Genomic DNA, 25,814 nt, shown 5'->3' on the forward strand with positions numbered 1-25,814 from the left:
CAGCTCTGCCTGCCCCACTACGACTCCTACGAGCAGCTGGTGCACGCGCTGCTCTGGGCCATCAACGAGGGCGGCGAGGGCTTCGGCATGATATGAGGCGCGCCGCCCAGGAGCCCCGGGCCTCATGTCATGCCGAACGCACCAACTTACAGTAACATGGAGATATTCAAATGGTTGTGCTTTCACAAGATGCCATTATACTTGTGACGCGACACAACTGATACATTAAAGATAACAGGGAAATGATCGGCCGAATATTGTACAACATTTATATTTGGTTATAACAAATGTTATATAATTTTATATATTTACATATTTATTTTTGCTTTGTAAAATATGTTATCAGTATGTCATTCTTAATTTGTAATCAATGCAATTTATTTAAACAAAACTGACTAACAACTAGATAAATTAAATGTACATACTTTGAGGACGTCATTAGAAAATGATTTGCCTAATTAAAATAAGGTTATATGTAAATATATAAGAGTCGACCGCTACAGGCAATGCAATAATAAAACTGCCACGAATTGTTATTAGTAATGTCCGCTCTAAAGTTACAATGTTATTGTACTCGTAGTTTAGGTAAAATGCTGACTAAAATATAAATATTTTCTATTATGTAGGGAGTTAAATATCTGTGTTTCATACTCATTACAATTTATGCATTTTGTAATCTGATATGAACCCTGACAAGATTTTAGGTCAAATAACCCCTATCAAAATAAGTAATCTGTTCTTAAAGTCATTTGACTAAACTATAGCTTTTAGTTCACATTATTGAAGACTTTAAAATACGCAATTTACATGAAGCCTAATTTACTAATTAAATCTGTGAATCTATCATAACATGCTCTGGCCTAAATACTAAAGTTATTATATACCTAAAGGTGTCCCACCAAATTGTAAATTCATAACAATCGAACGTGAAAAATATGTGATGGAAATATCGGATTTTGTTCATTATATAAATTATAACACGGCTAAACACACGTGATAACATTCGGTGTAGGCACCGACAGTTTCGAACCCGTTGGGGGTCCTTCTTCAGGGTGAGTGATTAATCGGGTATACTCGTCGCGACGGTGACCGAGTGTTATCACGTGAGTTTAGCCGTGTTATAATTTATATAGTATAATGTCTCACGAAAGTTTTAATAAGGATTTTGTTCACTTATCTGACAGTGACGTTTTTAAGCTATCTGAACCTCTATCAGCCAAAGGTGGGACGGGTCCTGATTAATTTATTTGTAATTATTTAGATATCGTAAACATGGTTTGTGAAATGTAATAAAATATAACTGTAATTTTTTGCAGTTAAAATTAGTTTAAGACAAAAATTATATTTATTTAATGTTGTTTAATTCTAGATATTTGTAGAAATATAGTTGATAAGTACCAATGAGTTCTAGTCATGATATTTATTTTATCGTCGCACGTACAACTCGTACGAATTAAATTGAGGCCTGGACAGATGACGTCATTTTACTATGCAAAATAAAATGCTCTTGAAGATTATATTTGCCTTATCAAAATAATCTATTAATACCGTTTTTAGCATTACCATTGCCTTGGGCAAAATTCTACGGCGACTTTATTAGTTTTGGTAATATCCTTGTGAAATTCGCGGACTTGTGGCGCCCCTTTTTTTCTAACGCCCTGGGCGATAGCCCAACTGCGCCCTTCTCTGACGTCGGCACTGTCATTAGCGAGTGCGCTAGGCCAGGGCGGGGCGCGGAGCTAAGACAAATCGACTATAATATACATGTCTACATTCTGTTAAGATTAGAGGAGAATATCCGTAGAAAACTATATTTCTATTTTATTTTTCTCAAAGTATATGAGAGAAATAAAAATCTGGGTGGTAAAATTGAGGCACATTATTTTGTTCTGATCGGTTTTAAATGATCTGTAGATGTGTAGAATTTGTGGATCGTTTATGTTGCGTCATATCGATCCTCGTGTGATAGAAACCATTCCAAATGTTATTTTAATGTAGTCTGTTGATTAGCGCTGTAAGACTGAAATAAAATCAATTTATGTGAAACAATCTTTTATTTTCCTCTCGTATACCTGACGCTTGGAGAATCAAAAAAAAAACCGCTACGATTAAGTCTGCCTTAATTGTAAGCTTCCTAGATCTACCATAAATTATTGGATGGCCACGCCTATACTATATGGATGAAATGACTACGTACAGATTTAAAAGCAAAATAAAACACGACTTTTAAAAGTAAAATTTATTTTTGTACAATCCTTAAAATTACACTTAACGTGTGATATAAACTAGTAACAATTCATTAAAAAATCCTAAACATAATCTACAAAACTTAGGTATATCAATATGTCTAAAATTACTTACCGTTTGTTTACCTAATTTCTTTTACTTGGAGGCCTGTGCCAGCTTAAAAAAAAATATTTTAACAGAGCGGTCAAAAACGGCGCCAAATGTTAGACGTCATGTTTCGTGTTGTATTGCCGGTGTTGCCACATGTGGTGCAGTGCGGGGCAGTGCGGTGCAGTGCGGTGCAGTGCGGGGCAGTGCGGTGCAGTGCGGGGCAGTGCGGGGCAGTCAGCAGCCGCGGCGCGCCGCCAGCAGCGACCAGATGAACACGTCGCGGAAGGAGCACCGCGGCCGCAGCAAGCAGCGTGCGCACTCCGCCAGCCTGCACAAATATTATAGTCATATCACACAAAATTTTGATAAACAACTTTTAAAAAGTAACAAACCTGAGCAGCGGGTGCGGCAGCCAGCGGGCGCGCGCCTCCACCAGCTGGTGGTCGCGCTGAGCCAGCTCCGCCTCCAGCCGCGCCTGCGCCGCTCGCTGCTGACCCGCCGCGCGCTGCGCCAGGGCCAGCCGCGCCGCCAGCCGCAGCCGCGCGCCCGCCCCGCGCCCGCGCGCCCTGCCCCACACACCCAGTAGTTAACCACACGTGCATCGCCAGTCTCCAGCAGCCGCTAGTCGCAAGCTGTGTACTCACTGGCGCTCGGCGTGCAGCTGCAGCGCGGCCGCGTCCAGCGCGCGCTGCTTGTCGGCCAGCTGTGCGCACAGCGCGCTCGCCTCCGCCTGCAGCGCGCCCAGCAGCGCCTCGCAGCGCCGCACCTCGCCCCCCAGCCGCGACACCTGCACACCCAACACTCACAACACACCAGACAACACTTGACAGTACGCCGCGCTACGCACACTGAGCCGCACCGACTGCGTGGCGGCGTCGCGCTGCGCGGCCAGCTCCGCCTGCGCCGACAGCTGCAGCGCCAGCGCGCGCTCCAGCGCCCGCGCCGCCGCGCCCGCCGCCTCCAGCTCGTTGCGACAGTTGCGCCAGCCTGCCCGCAGGTACGCACACATACAATTACATCTCGAAATAACTACTACCTTAAACAATGAAGAAAGTCTCACCGATGCTCATTTCGGAGGCGCGGTCCTCCGCCGCACTCACGTCACCTTCGAGCGCCCGCTTCTCCTGTCGAATTAATCACGACTCTTTTAAGGAACTATTAAAGTGGAGTATCCCGGCGCCGCAGCCAGTAAGCCCCACCTTCTCTAGCAGGGCCTTCTCGGCGTCCCTGTCGTGCAGCAGCTGCTTGAGGCGCTGCAGCTCGCGCAGCCCCAGCCGCAGCTTGCCGCCGTCCGCCTCCAGCAGCGACTTCAGCGCCCACACCTGCACCCGCAGCCGCTCGCTGCTGCTCACCTGCACACAACTCCTGCCCTACTGCTGCTGCTGCTTGTATTGCATTGTGGAGACTGGCAACCAACAATCAAACGGTCAAGTGCGTTCCGTTGAGATGTCCATTACAAAATAAGAATAATATTCTTAAGTGTTTAATTACGTCAATTATCAAAATAAATTTATAAATGCATGACTTATTGATCGATAAGCAGGTTGTGCTAACACCAAACCCTTGCGATTGCGACAGATCGCACTGAAGGCCGCGCGCCCCCTGCATTACAACCCCTGCTCTATCACCACTACCCCAGCTGACCACGCAACCCTCACCTCGCCGCAGGACGCCTACATCGACACTAATTTAAAATTAAAATGCCATTTACTTAATAGGTCATTGCTCCTTTAAAGCCTTTTCCTCACGCATGCAAAAAGTTATATTTTTAATATTTAACATTGTATCGTATTTTTGAGTTCACTACGATATTACCTAATGTTGAGCGTTATATGGCGGTGAAAAAAATACCTCAACGTGAGCACGTTACCTGGACCTCGAGGGTCTTACGCAGACAGCGCAGGTCGTGCCGGCGGCGGCGCCACGCGGCCAGCAGCATGAAGCGGGCCACGCGCGCCGCCGCCTGCTCCTCCGCCAACACGCGCGGCCCCAAGCACCTCCCCGCACCAGACACTGCGCCCTCGGCCTCCTTCCTGATACAACAAACCAACTGCACTCCAAAGAAATGTTGAGACTACTCGGTGTACAAAGAAACAAGAAACCCTTATTAACCACCAATGCTGACTTTACGATTCCATGTGTGTTGGGAAGAGCCACGCCAAAACATTCTTAATAATTTTAGACAATACAGATTCGGCCTATTCACTACTTCCTAATAGTTTAATGCTTCCCAACTGGTTCCCGGACCTTCTCTTTGCTAGTTTCTTGCTGGGCGTAAGGTCCTCCAGCGAGGCGGCTTTGTGCGCGACGCGGGGCGGCGGCGGCGGCTTGCTCAGCTCCTCGAGGCAGCTGCGTATGCGGTGCAGGTTGCGGCCCGGCGCCTGCCCGCGGCCGAACTTGCTCACCGGCACTGAGTGCACCTGCTTGCGAGGGTGCGCAGGCTGCACACGGCTACAAAACAAGCAAGATCACCAATAATTAAATAAAAAAAAAACCCAAAGCTATTACTATATTATCAAACTTTTATTCTTAACTAGCTGTTGCCTGCGACTTCGTCTGCGTGTATATAAATAACAAAAAGCCATCCGTTTAGCCGTTTAGGCTACAAACTCCAACAATCATCTATCCATCCATCCATCCATCTAGACTTTCGCATTTATAATATTAGTAAGATAATTATAAGTAAAGGCGAAAGTTTGGATGGATGGATATTTGTTACCATGTATCTTCAGAACGGCTGAAAGGATCTGATTTCTAAGTGGTTATATTTTTAATTCCTCGAGGAAAATTTATGGGACAGACAATGCCTGAAGATATTAGGGACAAGTTATTTACTTTTAATATTTACTTATGAAACAACAATGACATTTCAAAATTGTGGTGCAATAAACATTGCTTGTAAACAAGTCATTGTTGAATACGTGTCTTACTTGTCTGTACTTTACTTGTCATACTTAGAACCTGAGACTTTAGCAAATAACTACATTTGACATGTCATTATATGCAGAAGTTCCTAATGTCTGGTCTACAAATTATTTCACCAGTAGTTAAATTAACACATATTTTAGATGAGTCTTGATTGATTGAGGATGTCTCTTAGAACAAACACGAAGCAAAGTGACAAAATGCGTAGACCCATGACGCTAGACGTTCGTCACCACAGGGAAAAAAACAATGTTGATCGTCTGTAGACTATCATCCCAGTAGTCTTAGCCCACGTGGCCTTGTGGTTACATTTACTTCAACATGTAAATCTTATAAATTTCCGTATTAGTTAAGTACTAGTAACACACGGATAGAGTTTAGTAGTTACTAGCTTTCGCTCGCGACTCCGTCCGCGTGGAATTAAAAAAGAAAACAAACTAACATCTATCCCTCTAAACTTTCTTATTTATAATATTAGGAAGATTTCTATTGTCTATCTCTATAGGGACTTCATGCATCCAAGAAAAAGACTGACATATGCTAACTAAGCGTGTCCATCTAGTTATATACGAACGAGATCTCTTTAACGTTTGTTATCTTCAGTGTTTCATTATACATAGTTTTACGAACAGCAGCACTTTTTTATTTGATCGCTAAAAATGGGACTGATAACCATTTAACAGCAGTCAGCTAGACGAAACCCATACGATACTCACGCAGTGGGCGTGGTCGAGAGGCTGTACCACTCGCGGGACAGTTCTCGCTCGGAGATGTCTCCGGCGCCGGTGCGGACAGGCGGCGAAGCGTGTTGCGCCATTTTCGGTGATTGATCCAGCATTTTATAAATATAAATTCGATTAGCAACAAATGATCTCTTTAAAAACGATTGTCAGATTGAAAGCTGTCGTAAGTTTGAATTAATTGTTGCTTTTTTCGAACGTGTGGAAAAAGATGCAGCCAGTCTTTCGATTACATTCATGATGTTTGACATGAAAGAGATTTTAAAATTATATTTTTGATGGTGAAAGGGGGGCGTGATATTTAAGTTTCAGTAACAGTTAAGTACCGGGATTTTTTTCGCATTTTTTATCTCCAAAAAAACATTTCACCAAAAAAATGTACACAAAACTAGCACTCCTACATATTGCTTATGATATCTAAACAGCGAGGGTATTTACTCCTGTACAAAGTTATTTGTCTGGTAGAGTGAGTGGTGCCTTCGTGGCCGGCGCCAGTCGGGCTTCGCCCCGCGTGGGGCTCGGGCCAGGGCGCCGCTCCGGCTGGCGCCGCGGCGCTCCCTCGCACTTTAAATTATTCCTGATCGTATCGCCCTGACGCCATTTTGACTGCCTTTGTACCTGTAGGCTTATAATGTGTCAATATTTATTTTTTAATTTTAGGTATAACACTTTATTAGTTGTCTAGAAAGACAAAAATCTAAAATTCGATTATTTCGATCTAATCACTCATTTTAAGTAAGCAATTACGAAGCAAATCAACATGTAGGTATTTCAATTAACATTTAAAAAAGTCATGTATAGTTAGTTACAAGTTTGCGCTGTTAATTTTATAAAAACATTACGATTGACGATTAAATTATAAAATAAATAAGAATTAACGATCTTATCACAAAAAGTGTAAAAAATCAAATAAGAACACTATTGTAGGTATACGCACATTATCGCACAGCCTAATTAAAAATTCAACACCACCTTATTACTTATTTTATAAAACGCGTAATACTACGCAATTCAAAAAGAGGGTAAAATAGGGAGAAAGGACAAGGGTTGTAATAAAAACGCTTTGAAAGAGGTGAAATGGCAGGTTTGGCGCCACACGCGAAGTGACAGGCGCGTTGCCGCCGCCGCGCCGCCAGACGTCGCCTCACGCCACCTTGTCGCGACCATAGACAACCTGTAGGCCGACATCGCGCCGCTGCTGCCGCCAATACTGAGTCACCTGTACTTGCAAAACAAACTAGCCCCGAACGAACTTTCTAATCACAAATTGGTATGCTTGTATAAGCTGATGCTAACAGGAAAATGAACAAATTTATTCCAACTGAACTGTATTGGAACGGTTTTTTATATTTTGTTGACCGACTTCCCAAAAGAAAGAGGTATTCAATTCGTCTGTATGTTTTTTTAGACCTCTCTTTCACCAGTGCACTTAGCCGCACAGCCATAACCGCTCTCTAGGTTTTCCATTTATTAATCCCTTATTCACCAAAAGTCGTTAAATAATGCCTAGGAACACTCTTAATATAAATTTTGTATGAGAAATTTTGAGTACTGTTGGCAAAAGCAAGTAAAATGGTTGTAAATCTTGGCCAGTTTTCGTTTTATAAATGAATGAATGAATTATATAGGCGGTTATCATTATCCTAATGTAAATCGTAGCCCTTAAAGGTACCGACTCACACCTTAATCTAGATAATCACGTTGTCGAAGATAAGAAGCTTCCTCATAACTATGGTTTTTTTTATACAAACAAAAAAAAAAATTTGTTTCTCATCTGCTTTGTAAAGATTAACTTTGTAATACGCTAAATTATTTGTTTGCTATCTTCGCTTTAACTTTTCACAAACTGAAATATGTCGTTATGAAAAAGTCTAGATTAGTATTTTCAAACATTTGCCGGTAAAGACACACTTTCTAAATTACTCAAATCGCTTATAATGTAGTTTTTTTTTAATATAACTAGGGTGTATCTACATTTATACAAATATGAATTTCGTGGACGACGAAACTGGGTTTCATAAAAACTTTTTACAATTTCGGTATCGATATCGACACAAAACTCAAAGGAATAATAGCGAAAGTCTTATTTATTTGAGTACAGTATATTAGCTAACCTTTTAAATGACTACCCTCTAGCAAAACATGGTTGTTAAGTTAAAATACGTAAGGGTAGCGGTGACTCATGCCTTGTAATCTAAAATATATTTCAGCCTCTGAAAACGTCCCACGCATTACAGGATTCTTCAAAGAGCCGATGACTCACACAGGGGTTGCTAAATTAACAGATTTGAGACAGTAAGTTGCGAGATAAAATAGAAAAATATTACAGATGGCAATTAACCTTGCAGGAAAACAAATCACTTGTTAACATGGAAAAAATTTTTCACAATGTATTAAAGAATTTAAAACATTGTTTTAAAGAATTTAAAACATTGTTAGAACAATTCTTAGCTTAATATATGGCAATAAATTAAAAATAAAACGCGGGAAACGGTGGAACAACTTGGATAGTAAATGTTTTGTTTTTTTCTCGCTCATTCGTATGTTAAAAAGTTTTGAATTCGCACTACGCATGCGCGGCATCCGCATTCGTCATTATACCCATGTGACGAATTACAACCAATAGGTAACATTCCCCATTAGTGTGCGTCTCGCGGCCCCACACACACAGTTACGAATTATCATCATTTTGATTTGACGTTCACTCCGTCGGACGACAAAGTGTTAACTTCTGCCGATCGTCTTTCGTCTATTTTTTTTTCATTAAAATTGTGTTTAACATTTGTTGTTACTTTACGAATTGCGGTAAAATTAAACCAAAGGTGTGTACAGTGTCGTACTAATTTGTGTTAAGTTTATGGATGCGTGCATGCTGTTTTCGTCGAGACCTTGATAACTAGTTCCTTGGACGAAAGAAGAGCCAGTTATTATAGGATCATGCCCGAGGAGGTACGTCTTTAGTTTACGTATAGTGAAGTCGACCGCGCGTGTATTATTTCCTGATCGCTTACTAACCAGTGAGGTTTTGTGTTCAAAGTTCGTAGAAGCAGTCTAAAACGTAAAGTGCGTTCCGTTCAGTGCTATAATGACGAAGTTAAAGTAAATGTGCGCCACCGAAGGACGGCCGTGAGGTGTCTGCCAGCTATACATTCGATAAATATTGAAATGGACAACGACGGAGGTAAACCGTAAAGAAACTGCATGTCTCTATTTTATGTCGTCCGTTGGCAATTGACACTCGCGCCTGCCACTTTGCACATAGTTTCTTTTTTTATTTCGCTGGCTGAATCGGAGTCGGTTTGGCTAGGTCTTTTCATTAGTACATTTTCAGACCGTACTGTAAATAATAGCTTCTTTCTGTCTGTTGCTCAGCTAGCTGAGTCTGGTTCTAAAAATATCCCTTACGATGGCCGCAATCGCCATCCGCACATATATCGAAAGTAGATTCGATGTCTAGTTTGTATGAAATTTCTCTATTAGCTTCTAAACACATCTTAACACTCTTAGCTTTTACAATGTAGTTTAGTAAGCAGTAATGTTGTTTTAAATAATGTTTTGTAAGGTAATAATCATGTAAGAAATTTTATTTGGTATGAATTTTTAAATAATATTTTGTAAATGAACTGTTTTTACGAATTCTAATAAGACATTCTTACATTATATTTATCCTTACAGCTAACCAACTGTATAGATAGTTAAAATAAGTCAATAATTCATGAAAACAATATAATCTGGCTTCATAACACATCTTTATCTTGGAAACAATATGATATGTATCATATAATCATATAAATATTATAAATGCGAAAGTTAAGATGGATGGATGAATGTTTGTTAGCGTTTGTAGCCTAAACGGCTGAACAGATCTCCATGAAATTTGGCACAGGTTTGGAGCATAGTCTGGAAGAACACAGGCTCCTTTTTATCCCGGGAATAGTTACGGTCCCTGTGGTATTCATTAATTTAGTTTTTTAATGTTTACTCAATCATTCTGCAATGGTTCAACATATATTATTGAAATTTGGCACAAATATAAAACAAAGTCTGGAGTACACATGCCGTAAGGTTCATCCCCAACAAATGTCCAGTTCCCGAGGGATATGTAGCTTTTTGTTATTTATAAAGTTTGTATGTTTTCTAATACCATGCGGACGAAGTCGCAGGCAACAGTTAGTTAATAATAATGTTATCAACTGTCATGCTAACAATATCCAGACATCCAATTGCTCTTTGATCTTGTTATCATTACTGTGTTGCATATTGCACTTTTGTTAATATAAGCTTATATTGACCCCTTGAAGAATAGAGTTTTATCTTATATAATCTGCATATAACATTTAAATTTATTCATAAAAAGGTTGATTTAGACACACATAAACTGTCAATCAGTTTGTTTAATTTTTTAGTATATCTATTTAAAAACTTTATCAAATTAAATTTACTAATTTTTAAAGCAATTATCGGTTTATTGCTTTTGTACCGTTGAGTTTTATTATTTTTTCACAAAACTGTTATAATGCTTTCATCCGGTAAAATGTACTTTAACGTTTTTATATCTTTAAGTTTAAAAAAATTGTTATAAAATAGTCAATGTTAAAAACACTCCATTTAATAGTTAACACAAAACACTAAGACCCTGTAGTCAAAAAATAGCAATGTTGTATCTAAATAAACTGTAGAAATATTTCCTAACCAACTGCAAATACAAGAAAGATCTCAAATCTATTTGTTTTTTTTTTATGGACTAGCTGTTCCCATGCGATTTCATTAACATAAAATAATTTTATTGTTTACATGTGTCAAATTCTCAATTGCAAATGTCAAAATGACATGACATGACAAAACTCGGCAATCTTGCTTACTTGATGTTGGCAGCAACTTATGGTCTCTTTCCCACATTAGGGTTTTTATCCAAAATATTTACCCCCTAAGTTTAATGGCGTGAAAATATATAGCCTCAAAGCATGGCGGAAGTGTAGGGCTTTGTATTAAAAAAAGAATTATCCAAAAATATGCTGTAATTTCTGAGATCTTAGGCAACAAAGAAGTGTGTCTTTACGCTATATTATAATAGTATATATGTACACTAAACAAACAATATACATAATTGTATGTGTGAAGTTTTTTTATTATAAAGAGGCAATCAAGTGAGCAGCCACTTAAACACCTAAAAGGCGAAGTAACTACTGTCCATAGACATTTTCAATTGGAAATGCGTTAGCTTTATTGATGTAGGAAGATATGCTCATAAAGAGGACATTTCCCCTATCTATGAGTCTCCACTATCAAATCCACTTTCTCTTCCCAACATTATCCTTATAAGAAAGGGGTAGGATGGGAATGGGATTAAAATTCGTCAACCAATATAAAAAAAGCCGGAAGAGTCGAATAAAGCCAACTCAATCTTAATTTAAGGTATGCTTCATAAGTAAGTGAATGAATTGATAACAATGATTTTATGAGTGTTACACTGTTCTAATCATTCTATTGTACAAGTTGATATATAAATTGTAGGTGAGGCAACGGAGATTTAATAGCTCTTGTTACATGCAATTAACATATTGATTTGTTTTTAATTCTATGAATGGATTTATCTTGACAACCATTCAAATCTGAATATCCATTGTATTGTAACTTCTTGTAGCTTTAGCCACTAGATAGATGTTTGAGGTTAAATTTGCAAAAGAGGAATTTTTCAGGTGCACAATAGTTTAATTGTGGGATTTGAACCTACAACCACAGTACCGGTAGACTTAAACTTATTTAGCCTACTGGGTTTAGAATTTTAATTCCTAGTATTACAACATACTTCATACTAATATTATATATGAAAAAATTTAGATGGATGGATGTCTGTTAGAGTTTGTAGCCAAAACTGATGAATGGATATTGATGAAATTTAGCTTAGATGTAGAGGATAGTCTGGAGAACACATAGGTTTTTTCTTTTTTTAAACGGCTTTGTGCCATCATCCTGTTACCCTAACACATTTTAAGTCAGGGACATGGGGAGCGGTTGTATCTTTATTTCTATATTTTTAAATTAAAACAAAGAACACATAGGTTACTTACTTTTTGATAAATTCCACACGGAGTTGCGGGCGAAAACTATGATAATATCGCTTAAAATTTTCAACTGATTTACGTACTTTTATACTTTTTTCCTCTCCAGTTCAAGTAGTTTTTTTTTTTAAACTTGACACTAATCTTTGATCACTGATCAAGATAAGATCTTAATCTATGGTTTCAACAATTAAATTATCTCTTTATAAATAATCTTTATATCAAAGGCAATTGATTTCTTATATTGATTTTAATTCCTTTACTATAAGAAACAACAATTACAAGCTGAATTTAAACCTAGTACTCAACAATTCATACAGCGAGCGTTGCCGTTGTGTTGGCTCTACGCCAAAATAAACATATATGTTATATACCATAGACTGGTATCGCTATTAACTGGATATGTTAAAATTTAATTAATATTGCTTCAAATAATTGCACAAAAAACAAAATAAACCTACAGAATCTTGTATAAGTTAAATTCCAAGGGAAACACATTTTTTTTAAGTTATCAAGGGTCTATGTTGTAGAGGTTTAGGGCTCTGATGGGAAGGGAACATATTATTTTTTGAAGTTATAGGGGTTTTTAAGTTACCGAAGTTTTAATTTATCAAGACTCTACTGTATCTTAAAGTTCTCGCTCATAAAGGGCTACGTCCTTGAGTTGATTCCATAGTTGTACACTGGTAGGTCTGATTCCTATATTTATTCTGCGCTTTGCTTTTGTTACGCGAATTTAAACTTTATCGCAAGGACTTTAATAAAAGAAGACAGTGTTTTTTTTTTAAATATACAGACCTAGGAATCCACTCGCATTTTGCATTTACTCTTGCCCCAAAGGTTTTCCAGCACATTTATTAGTAACACGTATCCTATATTTAATGTGGGTTGTAATTACTTATTGTAGTAATGAGATATATTTATGCTAAAAAATATGTGCGTAATCCTAAAAAAAACGTGTTTGTACTTTATTTTTTGATCAAAACACTAAGTAAAGTCTACGCATAGTTCCTAACTGAGTCTACCTTACTTTAAAAAGTTGCAAGTCATGAAATATACTATTAACTTAACCGCAAAAGTGAATAAGCATAACTATGTGTAATAAAATAAACGTATGAAACCGATACATGTCTGTTAATAACAATAAAACGAATTTTATAAAAGAAAAACGGAAAACAAGTTTGTCTATTAACTTCTCCCCAACGTTGACGTAATGGGCCACCGGTCGAAGCAAATGTTAACATTGTTTCTCAGGTTTTCCTCAACCCATATGTATCGGAACTCGTTTATGTTCGTGCCAGTACCTCGGATGCCTTCATCTTGTGTTGTCGACTGTACATATAAAAAATTAAAGTGAAAAACATTGAAACCATGATGTATATTCTGCATGTATTCTCCCGAAGGAGAGAGAAAGGTTAATTTTGCTTTTATTTAGTGCAAGAAGTGATTGTTTTTGTGATTATTTATATAAACACACATACAGTGGTAAGCCTTATAGATGAAACATTTTTTTGGAGCGCCAACAGCGTGATGGTTATAGGTAGATTTCCGATCGTGTAGTCCAGACTTCGAATCCCGAAATTCGACCTTCGTAAACCATACTACAAGCCTCAAGCTTCATCTAAGTGATACCAAAAAATCTTAACTCTTTCGCTACGTACTGTTTGTTGTTTTCTAAAACAATGATATACCAAATATGATCGAAGACGGGTCCACCTTATCATCTAATAGATCTTCACCTCACTTCTTTCTGTACGTAGTGTACCTTTTAAAAAATTTACGCATTTATTATTCGGTCGTGGATTTCAACTACGAACTTAAGTTTTGCACACCGGTAGGCGAAGATGACAAATCTTTTTTTTACTAAAAACGTAACAAGTAATATTCTCAGTGACCTTGATTACCTTGGTAGAGCGCATAATATACTTATGTAGATGTAAACAGCAAGACTATATTCATATTACAATAAAGATTCAATAGCTATCTTACTAATATTATAAATGCGAAAATTTAGATGGATGGATAAATGTTTGTTAGAGTATGTAGCCTAAGCGGCTTAACGGATCTCGATGAAATTTGGCATAGACATAGAGGATACTCTGGAAGAACACATAGGCTACTCACTTTTTTTTTAATTCCACGCGGACGGAGTCGCGGGCGAAAGTTAGTACAATATAAACTTTAACAAAAAAGGGGTTTTTCTAATTGCCATCTTTGATTTTTTTGTGCGAATCGTGGCGCTAAAGCGTTACATATTTACATAAGCATTTTTCTTAATAATAATTTAGGAGAAACCCAAAATAATACCTTAAAGCTAAATAGAACTTCATTTACTATCATTTTCATAAATATGTAGGACCTGCATGCAAATTTAAATGCTGATGCAAATATTGTATGTAAACTGTAAATATTACAAAAGTAAATGCAACAGATATGCACTATGCATTGTTAACTAGCTTTCGCCCGCGACTTCATCCGCTCGGAATTAAATCAAACCGTAGTCTATGTGCTGTTATGGAACTTTCACCTTTATGATATTAATAAGATTATAATCTTTTCATTAATAATTATCAATTTCTATGTTACGTCTAAAAATATCTATGTCAATACTCTATGGTTTCCTATGAGGAAATCTGCCACTACAAATCATAATAGAATCGTTTGTTTTACAAAATGTTCCTGATTTTACCATAAATGGTTTAGATAATGTTTTAAGTACATTTTCGAAAGGACGCTCACCTTTGACTAAACTATCGCACAACTGTTTTGCGATTGTCAATTGTTTCGCAGCCCATTCAACAACATCTAAACATCGAATGTGTGCTCCATATAAGATCATAGAAATCAAAGCGCGACTAAACAGTTGGGCGATAGTTTTCTCGAAGTTGTGCGCGGTATTATCTTGACAAGCGTCTGGCGCGGATTTTTGTCAAATAATGGTTATTGAAATATTATACGTAGACGAAATGCAATCATGAATCATAAGAAGTACCGAAAACAGAATACATATATATGTTGAAACATAACCAAGGTAACGTCCGTACGATCAAGGACGGTCAGAGTTAAACATATTTAATTAAACGAAATCTAATTTTATATTTTGGTAAATCTATACTACTAATCATACTTCATACTATTATAAATGTAAATGTTTGGACGGATTGATGTATGTTAGAGTTTGTAGCCTAAACTGCTGAACGGATCTCAATGAAATTTGGTATAGATGTAGAGGATAGTCTGGAAGACCACATAGACTACTTAGTTTTTTTTTTTTACCACGCGGACGGAATCGCGGGCTAGCTAGTAATATTATAAAGAGGAAACATTTGTATTTCTGTATATATCCCATTCACGTAAAAACTACTGGGTCGATTTTAAATTTTTTTCATCATAAGAGGGGTAATTTATTTGTAACATAAGCTGTATTTCTCATTATTTTTTAATTTCATGCGGGTGAAGTCGCGAGCAACAGCCAGTACAGTATATACTTAAAACTTTTATATTCAATCATTGTCCGAGTTTAAATATCAAATATGTTGAATGTATGTTTTTATTTAGTTAATAACTTAATGTTTAATTGCAGACATTATTTAATCACAATAATCCGATATTGTTGAGATAATTTTCATGATTAGATAAATTCGCTTTAGTTTACAATGAACATAAATGTTGCATACCTCTGATATTTAGATATACCAAGATTTATAATCTGTGGGTTGCGAACTCCTGGGGGTCAAATAACTCGGAGAATAATTTAACAATTATTATTAATGTACGCTACACACGGCACAGTATATGCGTTAGGGTAAGTGGGCGACTGCCTTGCTCGACAGAAACGGGCGATAAAGGACTGCGAATTGGAGAAGTAAAAAAGGTAGTTCTATAGGCATAATATAGGCCAGGGCGGTAGTGAAAAAACCGGGCGTTGTGAATACACGTACAATAAAATACATTTGACATTTGATATGACACTAGCTTTCGCCCGCGAAGCCGTTTGCGTGGAATTGGAAAAAAAAGTGTGTAGCTTATGTGTTCTTCCAGACTACCATCTAGACGAGATCTATATCAAATTTCATCAAAATCCGTTCAGCCGTTTAGGCTACAAAGTCTAACAAACATCCATCCATCTAAACTTTCACATTTATAATGTTAACTAGCTTTCGCCCGCGACTCTGTCTGCGTGGAAATTAATAAAAACAAAAGTAAGTAGCCTATGTGTTTTTCCATATTGTCCTCTACAACTATGCCAAATTTCACCAATATCCGGTCAGCCGTTTAGGCTACAAACTCTAAAAACATCCATCTGTCCATCTAAACTTTCGCATTTACAATATTAGTTAGATTTATTATTTATCTTTATTAATAATGTTATGTTACTGACTGATAACGAAGCTTTCTAATGGTGAAAGATTTTTTGAAATCGGCCTAGTAGTTTTTGAGTTATTTCAATACATACAAAAATACAAATCTTTCCTCTTAGTATAGATTCCTCCCACATTTCCATTCATCTTACAACTCGTTCAATGCACATAAGGTGCTTCTAGTAATAACAATAACAAATACAATTTCGTGAGGAAAATAGATTTCAATGTCATACAGAATCGTAGCTCATATTGAGTATTTAAGTCGTTCTAAGTCACCATAAAGTTATTTATTGTCTAGCCTATTATTAGCTCTATTATTTGTCCGCGACTCCGTCCGCGTGAAATTTGAAAGTTTAAAACTTACGTTCGCCCCTTTTTAAACTTGACCATGAACTACAGTAAAGAGTATACTGAATTCGTTTCTAAGCTCTATGTATTTTTAACTCTCTTAACTTGAGTTTTAAAGAAAAGAAGTGTGAAAAAATGGAATCTCAATTAATTAATTTTGTAACTTTCTATTAGTGTATGTTTTTTTTTGGCTTTTTATATCAAAGGATCTTTATGTAAAAATTAGTATGCAATATTTCTGCCTCGCTCTCGCTTTTACTGTTGTAATGCTCTTAGCACCTATTTTTACATTTGACGTAAGTTACTATGGAATAATGTTGATACTATTTATGTATGTATGTATGTTGTGTTACAGATGGCGCGCTTGTCGTAGCGCACGATGAGACTGATAAGGGTCCGGTCGACCTCAACATAAGTGATATTTGTAAGTACAAATCTTAAGGTAAAGGTGATTTCTTTGATCTGAACCAGAGGGTGTATCATGAATATTTGATGTGCTTTAGGTCTAGTAAGGGCGCTGTACAAATTTAATACGAATTTCGTCGACGTTACGAAACCCCCTTCTCATGTATATTCGTAATAAACCCTGTGTAATATTTGTGGGACACCAGCCAGCATTATGATTCATTAGATTGTGTTTGTTATTTTTAATATCATTCAGAACTAATGAACAACCACTAAACTTATTTGAAATTTTAATGAACATTTATACTGAAATTTAAAAAATAATTATGATCTTGTTTGTAATGTAATTCAGATAATAATAATAACTAGCTGTTCATGCGGCTTCAACCGCATAAAATTGTGAAAATTTTATTTGTCAAATTATCAATAGCAAACCTTGGCAACTTTTCTTTCTTGATGTTGGCAGCTTTTATCCTAAATATTTACCCCCTAAGTTTATTGGCGTGAAAATATATAGCCTAAAGCATGACGTAAGTGTAGGGCTTTTTATCAAAAGAAGAAATATTCGAAAATACGCTGTAATTGCTGACATCTTAGTCAACAAAGAAGTGTGTGTTTACGTTTTATTATAATACTATAGATTGTTTATATATTATCTGCCAGCTTTTTCCGGGTCCGAATTTTTTTAACTAAGCCCACAGGACAAAGTCCCTTGTATTCTCTCCCCTAATGGTAAATGTATACGAGTGTGTGAATGCGCAGACGCATCTGACGATAACCTTTTCACTCGGCGACTGGACTTCGTGATAGACGCACGCATTATTGCATAAATGATAAATGCATAGAAATCTTGCTTATTGATTTTTTTACATTATACATATGTTACCTATTTATACTTATTACAATATTACGACCATTACTGCAGTATATATTCTGTATAAGTATTTTTTTTTGTCGGAAATTAAAAGGAATTTGCAAATTCTCTAATTCTTAATTTCAACTGATTCTCCCAGCTTCATTAAATTGATATGTTGCAAATAGTGCTCTGGTATTCAATATTTATTACCTAGATTTTATTTTTACATACATACTTAATTACGTAACTTGGCTATGTCAAACGTAGTTAAGACTCTAATACGATAGTATAAGATCGAGTATCGTGTAGCCGTGATGTAATGAATGAACCGAGAGAACAGTTTTCCTGTAGCACAAAAATGGCTATTAATTTGGTTATTGGTAGTGATTGTATTCTAAAATTAACTGTCAATATGACCAAAACAGTTACTAGACTGGATTCAAAATATAACCAAAAAAAAAGAAAAACAAAATCAGTGAAAAATACTTTCTCTATTTACTTATCTGAAGCGATGAATAAATTAAGCTAATTTATTAAATTATATATTAGTTTGGTCAAAGGTGTGCGCCCGCTCTAACAGGACGCAAAGGCATGCGGGAGACTCTCGCAATACAATGACCTTGAGCTTGCATATTTTAAGCGTAATACGTGTCCTGTCTGTGTAATTCAATGATCAATGTTTACTTCTAGTTTAATGACGTTTCAGTTTAAAAAACAGGATAAATATAGATATAAAGACGTGGGCCTTTCATCCCATTTAAATAAATACAATTATCACACACGCATGTAAACGATATACGCGCGAGTATAATCAGTTTACAAACGTAAATGGGAATTCATTTACAACAGCTGATTACTTTTGTTGCCATATTGTATATATTTTTAATCTTTAAGATTTTTTCTCTGGGACGTGACCTCTGACATGTCAACTGGTGATTGCAATATTATTAAAAAAACTATATACTGTAATGTAATATTTAAATTTTTAATTTTCCTTATATTACACTATATAAAAATAACGTTTGTAGTTATGTACGTTTGACGTCTGTGTTCCAAAATCACTGGATAACTTTCATTTTATAAAACTTTGAATTGTTTTTGCAATTTCGGAAAGAGCCAGACAAGTTTTGAATTTTAAAAAATGCTTTTTGATACAAGTATTTAATTTAATTAAAAAGGCTTCCACTTTCAACAATTTCACGTAAAATATGAAAAAACCTATTTGTTTTAATTTAATTAAGTTGTTTAAAGTATTATTTACTTACATTTTATATAACAGATCATACTAATATTATAAATGCGAAAGTTTAGATGGATGGATGGATGTTTGTTAGAGTTGGTACCCTAAACAGTTGAACGGAATTCGTTGAAATTTGACGTAAACGTAGAGGATAGCCTGTGTTGGAGTTTTTATATGTTTGTATACTGGCAGGCAACACTGTACACACTGAGGATGGTTTTTTTAATATTAGAATAATATAATTTAAATTATTAAGAATTCTACATTTGATGAAATATAGTTAGACTTCACATCTCGACACGAACCCAGTAACATTGTAGGACTAATAGACTTTGTATAAAATATGGTTCAGATATTTTAAATATAATGATGATTACTTGAAGAAAGTGTTTCAATAGCCCCACACCTCCAGAGCCCCGGACGGGGGAAAGTAACCGTCCAACAGCCTGGAAGAACACATAGGATAGTCAGTTCTCTTCTTTTTAATTCCACGCGGACGGAGTCGCGGGCGAAAGCTAGTCTATAATATTTCATCCAAAGACAGTGTAACTAGCTAGTATGTATGTTATTTATATACAATTTCGTTATCAAACCGCCAAATATGAGTTAATTGACTTTCAGTTTTATAATATACTGACGTAGAGTGTAAACTGTATTTATTACATATTGAATTTATTATCGGCAAAACGGGAAAATCCAAGTTCAGTGACGTAGCCATTGACAAGAGGAAACCAACGCACGTTTGTTAGTTTGCGTTCCATCTTCGGGGTGGTGACAATCTATCCAGTTTATAAATAATTTTAATTATTACATGTGTAAAATTAAATGTGATCGCAATGAAGCTGTCCACCCCCCATCATACGGTCTTGCGCCAAAACTGGAAGAAACGTTACGTAGATAGAAGTGAGTACTCATTATTTAGCAGTGAAATTTTCGATTCATTTTGTTAAAAGTTAACAGTTTTTGGACAAGTGTGAAGTGGAAATTCAAGCTGTGTGGAGTCCATCTCTATTTAATAGTTTCTCTTATCCGACTCCTTTTCTGTGCGTATTTTCCTCATTTCTAAGTATGTTATCCTCTGTTCTTGTTTCCCCGCTTTGATCCTCAGCAATTTGGATGGCGTTAGCGTAATGATCAGTCCAGCTATAAACAAGTTGCTTAATGTTGGGTTAATTTTCCATTTATTTTACCATTACCTAGTGACTCTTATACTAGGTTAAACTAAATATCAAATGAGTTAAACTCAAGTTACGTAGTTCGGAAACGAATTTCAAGAATTTATCCAACCAAAAACACTAACGAATGGTTAAACGTAGCTGGGAAACAGGCCTTGAATCGTTTAGGATATACTGGTCTATATTGCTTAAAATGTTGACTATGACTAAGTCTTTTGGGGTAAACAGAAATATCTTTCGTATTAGTTATCTGATATAATTATAAATATGAGTTATTAAATCAATTTAATGTAGGAATTAATTTTTCTTTCACATTCATAGGTTTTCGTATTTTTGTAATTGTGTATTTTTCTTGAATGATGCGATTGATTTATATCAACTTTCTCTCCGAGGTTATTAAAGTTTTTTTAACGAATTATTTTATAAATATGTTACGTAAATCATTAACAATTTGTAATTAATGTATCTCATTGTAGTGGTAAAGTTCGTATTTAGTACGAAGTTTATGATAATTTCATATCGAAAGCGATAAGAGTATTTATATTGATAATAACTAATTAAACATTTTAAAAAATGTCTGGTCATAGTAAAATCCAACTTAATCCGATCCAATTAAATTAAATAAATTGTTGAATTGATGAAATATTGTGTGTATGAGTAATGTTTGTTCAGTGGACGCGATTTGTATCGCGGACCCGGCGTTCGATGCGCCCCCGGTGAGCGGCATGCCGCGGCCAGCGCACGCCGCGCCCGTCGTGTCCGCCGCGCCCACACCGCACACCATGCCTGCGCACGGACACCCCGCTGCGCTCGCGCCCACCGCACCCACCGTGCGCATTGTGGAGCAACCCGCCAGCAAAGCACTCAGGTATACTACTACCCAAGGCCTAGGAAAGGATTCTAGAATCATAAAAGTAACCCTCAGTATATCACGATATATTTTAAGGTCATTATTAAGGCTTGTATGAAACCTCAACAATAGAGGTAAGGTAACACATGTTTATTTTATTCACAATAGATCGATGTTCAAACAAACCTGCGTGTAAGCAAATCACCGCACTATATAGGCCGACCATTCCTAAATGTTTATTTTAAGATTCAGGTCGCAGCCTCTGAGATCAACTTCCGATCATGCTGTGTCTACATGCAAGCACATTACTGATCTAAACAGATTTTAAAACTAAAATGGATGTAAAAGTAATAATGTACACTCGGTCAAATTATTAGCATTTGTTTTTCGATCATTAGTACTACAATGAAGGAGACCTCTGAACTACTCTGAGTATAGTTAACCTTTCGTTTGTTTTAGGTTTCGTTATGAGTGCGAAGGCCGGTCCGCGGGCTCGATCCCCGGCGTGAACAGCACCAGCGAACGTAAGACGTACCCTACCATTGAGATCTCCGGCTGCACAGGCAATGCTATCGTTGTCGTCTCCTGCGTCACCAAGGACCACCCCTACAAGTTAGTATTTGTTACCGACAAACTCGACAATCATCAGTTACAGGTTATAGGGACTTTAACAATGATGTGACTCTTAAAACATAGTAATACGCAAAAAACGATCAGTAATGTTCTTAAATGCACAATATGTTTGTAGAAAAGCAATCCCAATTTTCGATTATCTACTTGGCTAATGATTCATAATTCATATATTAATATTATATTCCTGCGATTCATTACGAAGAACAATGCGTGTAAAATACCTTATTAGTCGTCGTGGATGTTTGATATGAAATGTGTTGTAGACCGCACCCCCACAACCTGGTGGGTCGGGAGCGGTGCGAGCGCGGCGTGTGCACGGTGAAGGCGGAGCTGAGCGGCGACAGCACGCTCGTCTCCTTCAGCAACCTCGGCATACAGTGCGTCAAGCGCAAGGATGTCGACACCGCGCTGCGCACGCGCGAGGAACTGCGCGTCGACCCATTTAAAAGTGAGTTAGCAAGTAAACTGCCACAACAACACAACACTAATATGCCCCTGAGCCAATACGCCAATACTCAATACACTAGATCTAGGATGCCCTCGAGAAATTGCCGCAAATAGTCAAACTTCTTACAGCATGTCACAAATCTTTACTAATATCTGTTGCTCGAGCCTTCGCACGCGTCATATTAAAAAATAAACAGAAATGTAACCTATGTTATTCGCTGATAGCGCAGCTTTTCAATGGTGTAAGAATTTTTGGAATCAGTCAAGTAATTTTTGAGATATTCCATTACTAATATCATAAAGGAGAAATTTTTATAATTTCACATGTATTGAATTAATACCTACTGGGGCGTTTTGAATTCTTTTATCTCAGCAACAGCTAGTACTATACATGTTTTTCTGTGTTAAAATAAAAATTAAGTTAAAGAAATGGCAAGGTCAATTTGGGAATGACTAGACAAGCCTAGAGCTTAGTTGGAATCGTAAAAGAAATGTTAGTAGATTTAAAAAAAATCTAATAAAGATAAAAAACACTGCATCGACATTACGTAACGAAAAACAGGAACATGAATAAAAAAGATCAAGAGCCTATCCCACCACTGTCAGATACAGTAACAAAATCCGATACTTCCGTCACATATTTTACATGTTGGATTGTTATATGACAATTTACAAGAATTTAGTAGGACTAAACTTAAGTAAGTCTAGAGTTAGTTAGTTAAAGACTAAACCTTTAGTAAGTCAATCGCTTTATCGGCGCGTGTGCGGCAACAATGCTGCTATTCTTGTCGTAGCTATTTCAGGCACGGTGTTGCCACGCTCCGCCAATGCTGCCCCAATTTCCCTAACGTATGTTTTTAAGAAAATGGCCTAAATCCAATTGCTCGTTCCACTAAAACCTTCCTATAAATAATAGTGTACGTTCAAAAATATAAACATAATGTGTTATTGTAACGGATTCCAATGTTAATTATAAATGCGAAAGTTTAGATAAAGAAAGAAAGAAGTGTATTAGAGTTTGTAGCCGAAACTGCTGAACGGATCTGAATGAAATTTGGCATAGATGTAGAGCATAGTCTGGAAGAACACTTACTTTTTTTTATTCCACACGGACGGAGTCGCGAGCGAAAGCTAGTATGACTGTTGTAAGGATAAATTTTGTACTATTCGTAATTAATTTTATCAATTTGTTCATTTGTGTTTTTTTTAAATAATTCGATGACTACCATAGAAATATCGGTCCTTTGTTCTTTATTTTGGTTCATGAATATGACGCTCGTGGAAACTCCCGACACGACCCCCAGTGTGACGTAAGCAGACTGGGGGGAGGGGGCAGGGAGGAGTAAACGAGGCGAGTGCGCGTGCGTCACGCTGTCTGTATTGTGAGAAGAAATGTAGCTAAATCAGAATAGTGCCCAGGAAATACCAATGGGATGACTGAAAAAAAGTTAGTCGCAGACATGAAATATTGGTGACAAGCTTTAGATGTCATCTCACTATACAATATTATACAAAAGTTTATATGTATGGATGTTTTTTAGTATGTATATTAATGAAATTTCTCACAGATGTAAAACATAGTCTGTAAGAAGTCTACGTTTTTTTACTTTACTCTGACGCAGCCCCGGACAAAAGCTGGTGTTTAACACAGATTGCATAATATTAGTACCATTGACTGTGAATTTTGTTGTTATAGAACCACATTTATACTACATCTTTACTTAAAACCTTTTATAGTTGCGGTAAATACGGCCTTCGTGTTATGAGATTTCAAATAAGCTTTAGACTCGTGGGTCGTGGGTTTGTAGTGATTTGTTGGTGTGTGCAGCGGGGTTCAGCCACCGCGGGCAGCCGCAGAGCATCGACCTGAACGCGGTGCGGCTCTGCTTCCAAGTGTTCGTGACGGGGGAGCGCGGCAAGGTGCGCCTCGCGCTGGCGCCCGCCGTCTCCGACGTCATCTACGACAAGAAGGCCATGAGCGACCTGCACATCGCGCGCGTCTCGCACTGCGCCGGCCCCGCCGCCGGCCGCATGACCATGATACTGCTCTGCGAGAAGGTGCCACACACCTCTCACCTCACACCACCACCTACACCTCGAACACAAATCTTACTAATATTACACATGCGAAAATTTAACTTAGTAATTTACACTGCTGACCAGATTTGGATGAAACTTCACATAGAAGTAGACGATAGTGTGAAAGAAAATAAATTGTTTAGTTCCAAATCTTTTTACTATAAATTAAGGCTCTCTTTTTGTGTAAATGTGATCGAAGCGCCTGTTAACCATGGCCATTAAATGACAAATTAAATGTTAACGAACTCCCACAAAAACTTACTAGACAGTTTTTTGTATCGGAATATTTAAAACAATGCCTTTTTTTAAGTAAACGAAGCAATTTCAATCGAAACTTACAATGTACTCTCCTAGTTTTTGTTCGGCGACGTAGATTTTGTCTAGATCGAATTTCATCGCTGTTTAAATCCGTAAACTTGGTTCGTAATTAAAAAAATATATAGTTTTCTCTCGTACACGTTAGGAATTCCAGCGTGTTGTGTTGTGTGCAGGTGACGGGGCAGGACACCGCGGTGGTATTCTTCGAGAAGAAGAACGAGAAGGTGGTGTGGGAGGCGGCGGCCACCAACGTGCACGTGCACAAGCAGGCCGCCATCGCTTTCGACATCCCGCCCTACCAGGACCCCACGCCGCGAGATAACGTCAAGGTACCGCCGCACTAGCGACACTTGCGACACTAGCGACACTTGCGACACTAGCGACACTAGCGACACTTGCGACACTAGCGACACTTGCGACACTAGCGACACTGACTGCTGCACTAGTGGCACTTGCGACACTGCTTGCGGCACTAGCGACACTTGCGATACTAGCCACACTTGCGACATTAGCCTCACTAGATGCCGCTCTAGCGACACTAGCCACACTAGTAGCACTTGCAGTGCTGGCTGTGACACTAGCGTCACTAGCGCGACACTAGCAGTCTAGCCGAAGCACTAGCTAAGGCATTAGTGCCATTGGCTCCGAAACCAACACACAACCTTTGTCATTTATCGTGATGCCAGCGGCATTTGCGACATTTGCTGGAACATAACGACACTAGCGACACTGGAGTCACCGAATCAATAACAATAGTATCTTTGGTATGACGATGCGATTTGTTTGTAATGTTAAAATCTGTTTGTCATGTTATTACAAACATGTAGTGCAATATGATAGTAATCGTTTCTCAAATATTATAAATATGTGTTATTTTAAAAGACATATGCTTTCATTTATCAATTTCAGTGTTTTTAAGACAAGAATATATAGATTATGTTAGGATGACGTAATTTTAACTAATCAATGTGTGACGGTCGTCCAGTTTACGTAAATCGTAATTTTGGTTTGTCGGCTGCCGCTGCGCACTGCGGC

The 25,814-nt window shown here is 37.5% G+C and overlaps 3 protein-coding genes across 6 annotated transcripts in view; 2 read left to right on the top strand and 1 right to left on the bottom strand.

The window, feature by feature from the left end:
* The window catches only part of LOC106111474, an 18,794-nt gene extending 17,415 nt beyond the window's left edge, over window positions 1-1,379 (top strand). Inside the window, exon 6 of the mRNA XM_013293593.1 lies at window positions 1,370-1,379. Within this exon, the coding sequence (XP_013149047.1) occupies window positions 1,370-1,379 (10 nt within the window). The remainder of the gene's footprint in view (window positions 1-1,369) is intronic.
* A 1,192-nt stretch (window positions 1,380-2,571) lies between these two features.
* LOC106111475 lies at window positions 2,572-6,196 on the bottom strand. Its single transcript, XM_013293594.1, has 9 exons — window positions 5,979-6,196; window positions 4,585-4,788; window positions 4,208-4,370; window positions 3,537-3,689; window positions 3,398-3,461; window positions 3,197-3,324; window positions 2,982-3,124; window positions 2,730-2,903; window positions 2,572-2,665 (listed from the first exon to the last, which is right to left on the bottom strand). Exons 1-9 carry the CDS (start codon window positions 6,098-6,100, stop codon window positions 2,572-2,574), a joined length of 1,245 nt encoding a protein of 414 aa, XP_013149048.1. The 5' UTR covers window positions 6,101-6,196.
* Window positions 6,197-8,654: 2,458 nt separating this feature from the next.
* Window positions 8,655-25,624, top strand: LOC106111536 (embryonic polarity protein dorsal-like). Of its 4 annotated transcripts, XM_013293656.1 has the most exons (8): window positions 8,655-8,951; window positions 9,040-9,183; window positions 17,132-17,200; window positions 21,125-21,320; window positions 21,762-21,914; window positions 22,199-22,383; window positions 24,211-24,440; window positions 24,953-25,149. In XM_013293656.1, exons 2-8 carry the CDS (start codon window positions 9,168-9,170, stop codon window positions 25,121-25,123), a joined length of 1,020 nt encoding a protein of 339 aa, XP_013149110.1. In that variant the 5' UTR covers window positions 8,655-8,951; window positions 9,040-9,167; the 3' UTR covers window positions 25,124-25,149. The 4 variants fall into 4 exon arrangements, with proteins under 4 accessions (XP_013149110.1, XP_013149112.1, XP_013149109.1 ...); XM_013293658.1 differs by lacking the exon at window positions 9,040-9,183 and having other exon boundaries at window positions 8,656-8,951; window positions 24,953-25,147; XM_013293655.1 differs by lacking the exons at window positions 8,655-8,951; window positions 9,040-9,183 and adding an exon at window positions 13,378-13,478 and having other exon boundaries at window positions 24,953-25,621.
* The last annotated feature ends 190 nt before the right edge of the window (window positions 25,625-25,814 follow it).

Source organism: Papilio polytes, unplaced genomic scaffold (genome assembly GCF_000836215.1).
Source record: "Papilio polytes unplaced genomic scaffold, Ppol_1.0 DF824158.1, whole genome shotgun sequence".
NCBI classification, from domain to species: Eukaryota; Metazoa; Arthropoda; class Insecta; order Lepidoptera; family Papilionidae; genus Papilio; species Papilio polytes.

Coding starts and splice junctions, on each gene's coding strand:
- LOC106111475 (XM_013293594.1), bottom strand. CDS start 6,100: ATGCTGGATCAATCACCGAAAATGGCGCAACACGCTTCGCCGCCTGTC. Junction 4,371..4,584: donor AAGAAACTAGCAAAGAGAAG/GTCCGGGAACCA, acceptor TTGTTGTATCAG/GAAGGAGGCCGAGGGCGCAG. Junction 3,462..3,536: donor AGAAGGCCCTGCTAGAGAAG/GTGGGGCTTACT, acceptor TTAATTCGACAG/GAGAAGCGGGCGCTCGAAGG.
- LOC106111536 (XM_013293655.1), top strand. CDS start 13,436: ATGATGTATATTCTGCATGTATTCTCCCGAAGGAGAGAGAAAG. Junction 13,479..17,131: donor CTCCCGAAGGAGAGAGAAAG/GTTAATTTTGCT, acceptor GTTGTGTTACAG/ATGGCGCGCTTGTCGTAGCG. Junction 21,321..21,761: donor CCCGCCAGCAAAGCACTCAG/GTATACTACTAC, acceptor CGTTTGTTTTAG/GTTTCGTTATGAGTGCGAAG.